The sequence below is a fragment of the Salvelinus namaycush genome, chromosome 17 (assembly GCF_016432855.1).
Source record: "Salvelinus namaycush isolate Seneca chromosome 17, SaNama_1.0, whole genome shotgun sequence".
Classification (NCBI taxonomy): domain Eukaryota; kingdom Metazoa; phylum Chordata; class Actinopteri; order Salmoniformes; family Salmonidae; genus Salvelinus; species Salvelinus namaycush.
In genome coordinates, this window is record NC_052323.1 from 16,501,446 (window position 1) to 16,512,019 (window position 10,574).

Consider the following 10,574-nt stretch of genomic DNA (forward strand, 5'->3'; position numbering starts at 1 on the left):
GTGGATGGCGAAAGTCCTTCAAAATGGGCAACTGGATCATTAACCATGGACTGTCATCCTTCATACTGGTAAGAACATGACTATTACCTTAATCATCTTCGACAGTGTAGTCTATAGTTATTGTATAAGGTAGAAGAATGAGATACATTTATTTGGGCTGTTATCTGGACTGCCAGACAAAGCCCATCTGAGTGATGACCCAGATGCGCAATATCTCTCCAAATGCGCAAAATATATAATATAACTAGGGTTAGCCTTACTGAAACCCTAAAATATATGTTATTTTTAATAGTAAAAAATACAATGAAATAACATACAATAGTCACGATCCTGCTGTTTGGGTAATGACCTCGTCCTGGCTGGATTTACAGCTGGTCTGGATGGCCATCAACATATTCCTGTTCCTTTGGTTCTATTTCTTCTACGACTTGGGGGATCAGTTTTTCTACACACGCCACATTTTAGGGGTGAGTCTTACCATACTATTTAGGCCTTAGGTAGTATAAACATAGTACGTGCTCAATGATCCATGCATTTGACTTAAATAGGACAAGTATGCAATTTTCCGATGTCCGTTGAGTTTTTTAATTCTATATAATTGCAGTTTTAATTGAGTTCTACCTGTAGCTTACACCATTCCTAATGATAGGACAGATGTCAAAGAGAGTATGTATAGGATAACACATTACACAAGTTGACATGGGTGTCTTTGGGCTTTCAGTCTGCATTGGCCTGGGCCAGAGCCCCTGCAGCCGTCCTCAACTTCAACTGCCTGCTGATTCTGCTGCCCGTGTGTCGTAACCTGCTGTCTCTCATTCGCGGCTCCTTCATGGTAAGACTTTCTAGTGCCAAGGGCTGGGCCAAGGGCGGGGACATTCATTGTGCAAGTGTCTAATTTGTCATCAGAGAATATTGTGGCTGTAATTCCCTGTGTTCTGTAAATGACTGTGTAGTCATATTGTCTGATGCCACCTATAATGGAACAGACTTGTATAGTTGAATTGTTTTTCTAATAGATGATAAAGGTTCATGGCCTTTAATTGACTTTGATTGTAATCTTCATTATGATTTTTCTTAAACGTTCTTGTGATGCTGTTTTAGTGCTGTGGGCGAACTATGAGGAAACAGTTGGACAAAAATATCAGTTTCCACAAGCTGGTGGCCTACATGATTGGGCTGATGACAGGTATGGAACACTTGCTTGCTGGTCAGATAACCAGCTGAAAACCCCTAACCTGAAGCCTTTTGCAGAGATACATACTCTACTCAATTTTAGTCAACAGTACTTATGAAGCATGCAAGATTTATGTGACATTTTTACCAGTTTTATTTAGTCACCACAAAATATAACACTTTCTCATTGTGGTGAAGGCATATGCGATAATAAATCTATCTTTGTCTTTTTCACCCCTTGACTTATGCTAGATAAAGGGATACTGAAGCTAAATATTGACTTAGAGTGTATTGTATTATATGGGAAAGTCCTGACCTCGGAGAGACTAGAGCTCTCACAAAGTCTGTCTCAAGAAGGACAAAGGAAACAGCCCAGCCTTTAGAAAACATACAGTCCCGTGAAAAAGTATTTGCCCCCTCTCTGATTCTCTACTTTTGCATATTTTTTATACTGAATGTTAGCAGATCTTCAACCAAAACCTAGTATTAAATAAAGGGAACTTGAGTTTACATATAACAAAAAATATATACTTATTTTATTTATTTAATGAACAAAGTTATGCAACACTCAATGCCTCTACGTGAAAAGTAATTGCCACTTTACACTCAATTGGTTGTGCCATCTTTAGCTGTGATGACTCCAACCAAATACTTCCTGTAGTTGTTGATCAGTCTCTCATATCGCTGTGGAGGAATTTTATCCCACTCTTGCATGCAGAACTGCTTTAACTCAGTGGCATTTGTCGGTTTTCAAGCAAGTCCTGCCACAACATCTCAATTGGGATTAGTTCTGGACTTTGACTAGGCCATTCCAAAACATATATTTTGTTGTTGCTTTTTAACCATTTTCTTGTAGACTTGATTGTGTATTTTGAATCATTGTCTTGCTGCATGACCCAGTTGCCCTTTAGCTTCAGCTCACAGACGGATGGCCTGACATTCTCCTGTAGAATTATCTGATACAGAGCAGAATTCATGGATCCTTCTATTAAGGCAAGTCGTCCAGATCCTGAGGAAGGGGTCCCATTATGCCTGGGAAAAAATACTTTTTCACAGCACTGTGTGTGACACTTTCAATAGAACATGGGAACATGATTCCTCCAGTATCTTTAGATGTACTACTCAAGATACACTACATGACCAAAAGTATGTGGACACTGCTCATCGAACATCTCATTACACAATCATGGGCATTAATATGGAGTTGGTCCCCCCTTTGCTGCCATAACATTCTCCACTCTTCTGGGAAGGCTTTCCACTAGATGTTGGAACATTGCTGCGGAGACCAACTAATTAACCTTCATTGACCTAAATGGATGTCAAATTTGGGTGTGTATTATCCTGTTGAACAAATATGATGAATCTCTATTCTCTGTCCTAATTGAAATGTTGCTGTTTCTTTTCCTCGTTTTGGTGCAGCTGTTCACACCATTGCCCATTTGCTGAATGTGGAGTGGTACTATAATAGCAGGCTTGGGGAGTATGATGACCTCAGCACGGCCCTGTCCAGCCTGGATGACTCAGGAAACACCACCTTCCTGAACCCAATCCGTTCTACAACCACTGTACGGCTTACAATTTTTTATTTGATTTGATTTCTATTTTACCAGGTTGGTCTCATTGAGGTTAAACATTTCCTTTGCAAGAGACCTGGTCAAAAAAGCAGTATATAAAGTTTCAAACAATTAAAATACAAAGTACTACAGTTTAAAATATCAGTTTACACATTGTTATGGGAGGATTGGTTCAGCTAGAGGTCAAAACATTGACAGCCCCCTAAATAGCTTTCCACCATAGGTTTTACCCTAGCAGCTATTGGCCATTGGAATATATATATATATATATATATATATATATATATATATATATATATATATATATATATATATATATATATATATATATATACACACACACAGTTGAAGTTAGAGGTTTACATACACCTTAGCAAAATACATTTAAACTCAGTTTTTCACAATTCCTGACATTTAATCCTAGTAAAAATTCCCTGTCAGGTCAGTTAGGATCACCACTTGTGAAATGTCAGAATAATAGTAGAGAGAATGATTTATTTCAGCTTTTATTTCTTTCATCACATTCCCAGTGGGTCAGAAGTTTACATACCCTCAATTAGTATTTGGTAGCATTGCCTTTAAATTGTTTAACTTGGGTCAAACGTTTCGGGTAGCCTTCCACAAGCTTCCCACAATAAGTTGGGTGAATTTTGGCCCATTCCTCCTGACAGAGCTGGTGTAACCGAGTCAGGTTTGTAGGCCTCCTTGCTCGCACATGCCTTTTCAGTTCTGCCCTCAAATTTTCTATAGGATTGAGGTCAGGGCTTTGTGATGGCCACTCTAATACCTTGACTTTGTTGTCCTTAAGCCATTTTGCCACAACTTTGGAAGTATGCTTGGGGTCATTGTCCACTTGGAAGACCCATTTGCGACCAAGCTTTAACTTCCTGACTGATGTCTTGAGATGTTGCTTCAATATATCCACATAATTTTCCTTCCTCATGATGCCATCTATTTTGTGAAGTGCACCAGTCCCTCCTGCAGCAAAGCACCCCCCACAACATGATGCTGCCACCAGCCGTGCATCATGGTTGGGATGGTGTTCTTCAGCTTGTAAGCATCTCCATTTTTCCTCCAAACACAACGATGGTCATTATGGCCAAACAGTTCTATTTTTGTTTCATCAGACCAGAGGACATTTCTCCAAAAAGTACGATCTTTGTCCCCATGTGCAGTTGCAAACTGTAGTCTGGCTTTTTTATGGCGGTTTTGGAGCAGTGGCTTCTTCCTTGCTGAGTGTCCTTTCAGGTTATGTCGATATAGGACTCGTTTTACTGTGGATATAGATACTTTTGTACCTGTTTCCTCCAGCATCTTCACAAGGTCCTTTGCTGTTGTTCTGGAATTGATTTGCACTTTTCGCACCATAGTACGTTCATCTCTAGGAGACAGAACGCGTCTCCTTCCTGAGTGGTATGACGGCTACGTGGTCCCATGGTATTTATACTTGAGTACTATTGTTTGTACAGATGAACGTGGTACCTTCAGGCGTTTGGAAATTGCTCCCAAGGATGAACCAGACTTGTGGAGGTCTACCATTTTTTTCTGAGGTCTTGGCTGATTTCTTTTGATTTTCCCATGATGTCAAGCAAAGAGGCACTGAGTTTGAAGGTAGGCCTTGAAATACATCCACAGGTATACCTCCAATTGACTCAAATGATGTCAATTAGCCTATCAGAAGCTTCTAAAGCCATGACATAATTTTCTGGAATTTTCCAAGCTGTTTAAAGGCACAGTTAACTTAGTGTATGTAAACTTCTGACCGACTGGAATTGTGATACAGTGAAATAATCTGTCTGTAAACAATTGTTGGAAAAATTACTTGTGTCATGCACAAATTAGATGTCCTAACCGACTTACCAAAACTATAGTTTGTTTACAAGAAATTTGTGGAGTGGTTGAAAAACGAGTTTTAATGACTCCAACCTAAGTGTGTGTAAACTTATATATATATATATATATATATATATATATATATATATATATATATATATATAGTACTGTATTATAATGCTTTGTATGTTATTATAACTAAGGCACAGAGGTTTTACTAGTCAGGTCTGGTCATCAGAAAAAACACCTGGCACAGAGTAATTTTAGATGTCTTATATAGGCATAGAGGTAATGTAACTGACTTGAGTGTATTCTGATTGGCTCCTTCTGTCTCAGACGCCGACCCTCCTGGTGTTCACCACCGTCGCGGGGATCACAGGCGTAATCATCACGCTGTCACTCATCCTCATGATCACCTCATCCATGGAGGTCATCAGGCGCAGCTACTTCGAGGTCTTCTGGTTCACACACCACCTTTTCATCGTCTTCTTCGCTGGGCTGGTCATCCATGGAGCCGGGTAAGGCTCTCTCAGTCCCAGCTCACATTAATTTAATGTAGAAATATTTGTTTTAGATCAAGAGTAAATGGCCTTGTCCTTTGTCTACAGACGCATCGTGCGAAGTCAGACCACCACCAATCCACCACATAATGCCACCTTCTGTAAAGATCGAATAGATGACTGGGGGAAGATTCAGGAGTGTCCCGTTCCCCAGTTTGCAGGGGGGTTCCCACAGGTAAGAGATTCCTCAATGACACCTACAACCCAAAATAACTTCTGTGAATACCAGGCCTCATGGTAAGAGAATTGTCTCAGAAACTGTATATCCTGTGTTCCCTTGTCCCTACAGACCTGGATGTGGGTGATCGGTCCCATGATCCTCTATGTGTGCGAGCGCTTGCTGCGCTTCATCCGCTACATGCAGACTGTCAAATACAGAAAGGTGTGCACTGCAGTAACAAGTACATTTTCTTTGTAATTGACAATAATTGTGTTTTCCATTCCATTAACAGATAATCAACATCTGTCTCTACAACTCTCCTCTCTTAGATAGTTATTCGACCATCCAAAGTGTTGGAGCTGCAGCTGGTGAAGAACGGTTTCAAGATGGACGTGGGTCAGTATGTCTTCCTCAACTGCCCAGCCATCTCCCAGCTGGAGTGGCACCCCTTCACCATGACCTCGGCCCCCGAGGAGGACTTCTTCAGTGTGCACATCCGCTCCGTGGGTGACTGGACCCAGAAACTAATCAGCATTGTGGAGCAGCTTCCTGAGGGGGCTGAGGGACCCAAGTAATTTACTCCTCTTTATAGAAAAGCAGACAATGGCTTATTCTGTAGCAGCAAGATCCTCAGCTCAGTGGATAAGGATAAGGCGCATCAATGCAGCATTTCTGTGATAAAGTTACATGCACAGATTTTAAATTGGAAACCATTCCTGAATGCATAGGAATTAGGCTTAGCTGGTCAAATCTTTCTGCCCTCCCTTCCTGTTTGCCATTGCTCGACCTTTGACCTGTCCCTCAGAATGGGTGTAGACGGACCGTTTGGTACGGCCAGTGAGGATGTGTTTGACTACGAGGTTGCCATGCTGGTTGGCGCTGGCATTGGAGTCACCCCCTTCGCCTCCATCCTCAAGTCCATCTGGTACAAATTCAAAGACTCCAACCCAAAGCTACGCACCAGAAAGGTAGGGAACACATTGATACTCTATGGCTTTCCATTGAAGTGACTAACCAGACAGCTTTAATGCTGCTAACCAGTCTAGCACGTTTACAAAGTGGAAAGATTCCATGATGCACCTGAATGTTGTCTGACACAAAGCATTTTTTGTTTCTTAAGCAAAGGGTCACGTAAACCTTGGATTCTTTCTATGTGAACATGCTCATTTTTCATGGACTATTGCCAGCATGGCATGTCATGCCTTTGTTTGAAATCACATTCTCATGTTTACTTCCTGGTTGCAGATCTACTTCTATTGGTTGTGCAGAGAGACGCATGCCTTTGAGTGGTTTGCAGATCTGCTGCAGCTGCTGGAGAGGGAGATGGAGGAAAGAGGCATGGGAAGCTTCCTCACCTACAAACTCTACCTCACTGGATGGGATCAGAGCCATGTACGTGAGGCAGCATACATACACCCACCAACAATCTGTATTACCATATTCCACTGTGAGACATGCAGTAGTTGTGGTAGCGTCTGTTCACTATCTTTCTTCCCCATAGGCAAACCATGTGATGGTTCATGCGGATGCGGACACAGATGTGGTCACTGGTCTGAAGCAGAAAACCAACTACGGCAGGCCCAACTGGGATAAGGAGTTTGAACAAGTGCGCAAAGAGAATCCGACGTAAGTTTGTTTACAACACATTTTGACATGACAGTATTCCCCTTATAAATCCATTTTGGACATTGCAGTTGGTAGTTAATAGCAGTGGTATTACTTCTAAAACATATAGCTTGGTGTGTACCCTACATTGACTAAATGACTATATATTTTGGTCTCTTATCAATGTCCACAGGTCAGTGGTGGGCACATTCTTATGTGGCCCTGCAGTCTTGGCTACTGTCTTGTCAAAGAAATGTGTCAAATACACGGATGTCGATCCCCGAAAGACCAAATTCTACTTCAACAAGGAGAACTTCTGAGCAAAACAATGAGCAAAACAATCTGCTCCACTTGAAGGAAAAGCTGTATCTTTGGTCTTCCAAAATGTTGGCAACAGAGATGCTTTTAGACCATTCATCTGAACACAATGAACGATGACCAATCCTGGTACGTTGTCTAATATTTCTTTCACATAGGATTCACAGTATTTTTTTTATTTCTTTATTTAATTAGGCAAGTCAGTTAAGAACATATTCTTATTTACAATGCCGGTCTACCCCGGCCAAACCCGGACGACGCTGGACCAATTGTGCGCCGCCCTATGGGACTCCCAATCACGGTCGGTTGTGATTCAGCCTGTAATCGAACCAGGGTCTGTAGTGACACCTCTAGCACTGAGATGCAGTGCCTTAGACCGCTGCGCCACTTGGGAGCCCACCACAGTATGTTGCCTGTAAAAACAATTGGACAATGTTTATATGATCCCCTTTCAAACAGCCCCATCTTTACCACGTTTCTTGTCGGCATTCATATTTTATTATAGGAATTACTTAGGCAGCAACTGAGCAAGACACATTCAACTTTGACCATGTTGTTGCGACCGTTGTCATGATAACCTGGTGCAGCAAGCAGCATTGAGCTCGCCAGTTTGTAGTGTAAGCATCCCCTTGGCATTTCCACGCCCAGTGGCTATCAGTGGGAGAAGATGGAATGAGATGGATTTTGTCTGAAATTCTCTCGCATTTTCACATCGATGAAACATTTGATCTCAATACAGTTTTATGTTCCAAAAAGATAATCTGTTACGAACTGAGTGGACTAAGTTTTGTAGATTTTACCCTTTGCCAAAGTTGTAAAAAATTGTGTTGTTTAGAAGGAGCGCAAAGGTGAATTGAGTTATTGCACACACGCACTTCACAGAGTAGGCGTTCCCTAACGGAAATATGCAAATGTTTGTTAGAACGCACCAATAGGATCTCACTAGCTCGTGCTTGGCTCTGGCCACCTCCTTCCTTGTTCTGCCCACTATCACTCATTTGTTCCCATTGGAAATGACAGGCTGTGGTCCATCTTGGGTTAGTTTAAAAAATCTTTGTTAAACTTCTGGTTCATTCAGTCATTCCTATGGGGAAAATTAATGGAGAAAGAATAGGGTTTTGGGATAAATAGGTTTGAGGTTAACACAGGCTTAGAAGATCTTATACATTTTGTTCTATGATATATTATCAGTCAGTTAACATGACCTTTATGCATCTTGCAGCCTTAATGTGCTTTGTTGTAATTTTTATTACATAAATGCTTCAAAATTCACAAAAACGTATGTTTGCTGATGAAGGTTATCTCATAGAACAAAACGTATACGATCTCATAAGCCTGTGTTTACCACAGACCTTATTTTCAGCATTTATCCCCCCCAAAAACATTTCCCCATAGGTGTTGGCCAACGAGCCATGGTGGACTCAGCCTCTGTTAGTGCCTACAAAAGACACCACTACTATTGCGCTCTATTGATCATTTTTACATTTCTCCGATAGGACAAACTGCAATGCACTGCTTTCATTTGTTCACATTCTCAAACAGCAGGGGTGGAAAAAGTACCCAATTGTCATACTTGAGTAAAAGTAAGATATATTAATAGAAAATGACTTAAGTAAAAGTCAAAACTTGAGTAAAAGTTTCAAAGTATTTGGTTTTAAATATACTTAAGTATCAAAAGTAAATGTAATTGTGAAAATATACTTAAGTATCAAAAAGTATACATTTCAAATTCCTTATATTAAGCAAACCAGACGGCATTGTTTTGTTTTTTACATTTACGGATAGCTACGGCCACGCTCCAATACTCGGACATCATTTACAAACGAAGCATGTGTTTAGTGAGTCCTCCAGATCACAGGCAGTAGGATGACCAGGGATGTTCTCTTGATAAGTGTGTGAATTAGACCATTTTCCTGACCTGCTCAGCATTCAAAATGTAACACGTACTTTTGGGTGTCAGGGAAAATGTATGGAGTAAAAAGTACATAATTGTCATTAGGATTGTAGTGAAGTAAAAGTACTCAAAAATATAAATAGTAAAGTAAAGATACCCTAAAAAACAACTTAAATAAAAATACTTGAAAGTACTACTTAAGTACTTTACACCACTGACAAACAGTAAGTTAGAAACTCGCCATACTTGTAAATAATTACCTTGTAATGTGTTAAATTTTCCTGTTATGGTTAATAAAAAGTTGGCTACAGTTGAACTCAAAACGTCAGATATGTTCTAGTAATTATTTGAACTGGCTAGCCAGAACTTTACTAGAAAAACCCCTTTCATTTCCCTACAGGCTTTGGTCAACAAGCCATGGTGGAGTTGATACCTTTCAGAAAAGTCTGCAAAAAGTTGGGGGCATAAATCTTGGACTGAAAGCTGGCTGCCTCAGTGACTATATGGGTGTGTTACATAACTTGAATACCTTTTTAGATTCTACCTCTTCTACAGAAAACCGACAAGCCTTGCACACAGAGACAAAAGCTTTGTTATATCTGCACTACTCAGGGATTGGCTGGCTCCTTTGCTTCCCGCTTTTCACAATGAATCATGATGTATGAAGTCACTTACTGTTAATAATCGAAGACCTTTGTACAGAATAGCTCATCTTGTTAAAATGATTGCCATTAAATGACACATGGATGAGTAAGATATTCACTAAAGTGTAGGGAGTTGTTTGGTAGGTTACCTGTGATGGAGTGGTGTTACACATGTGGCCCAGGCTAACCATTGGATTTTGTTTGCCCCCCACATTATCTAAATATTGGAGATTTTGATAAGGGAAATAAGATTTCTCTAGATAGCAGAGAAATCAAAGTCACTCTTCTCAGGGGCAATTTCTACACTACTTTATGGGGGTGTAACAAAATGTACACTGCCAATGTACCGAAAATTGTTAATTTGCTTTTACAGAAATGGTAGCTTGGGCAAGATAACTGATACACCCACCTTAGATGCTTAAGTGTTGTTTTGTGCTTTCAAGGGGTGTGGCCACAGAAGGAAACAATCCTCCTACATTAAAGCCCTATAGTATAATCAATCTCCATTTCCTTGTAAATGACATGACTGGAAGGAAAGGAGAGGAGGCATTGCCAGTCAGCCAGGAAATGTGTTCCAAATCAGATAGGAATGATGTTCTTATGAAGTGTACTTCCCTTACAATTATGTAACAGGGAAGACTCCATGTTCCCTCTGACCCTGCACAATTATTTCACATTATTTTTTGTCTTGATTCTGTCTCTTTTATAAGCAAATAGATCACTTTGTAGTCTAAAATGACACTTTAATCCTCTTCTGTACATACCAACAGCTCATCTGAATAAATACATTCATGCAAAAATTTGTGAACAGTA

General features: G+C 40.4%; 1 protein-coding gene across 1 annotated transcript; it reads left to right on the plus strand.

The window, feature by feature from the left end:
• The first annotated feature begins 23 nt into the window (after positions 1 to 23).
• Positions 24 to 7,246, plus strand: LOC120062357 (cytochrome b-245 heavy chain-like). The gene is made up of 13 exons (XM_039012275.1): positions 24 to 68; positions 372 to 467; positions 722 to 832; positions 1,102 to 1,186; positions 2,593 to 2,738; positions 4,917 to 5,098; positions 5,189 to 5,315; positions 5,430 to 5,522; positions 5,630 to 5,871; positions 6,106 to 6,268; positions 6,546 to 6,692; positions 6,802 to 6,926; positions 7,099 to 7,246. Exons 1-13 carry the CDS (start codon positions 24 to 26, stop codon positions 7,223 to 7,225), a joined length of 1,689 nt encoding a protein of 562 aa, XP_038868203.1. The 3' UTR covers positions 7,226 to 7,246.
• The last annotated feature ends 3,328 nt before the right edge of the window (positions 7,247 to 10,574 follow it).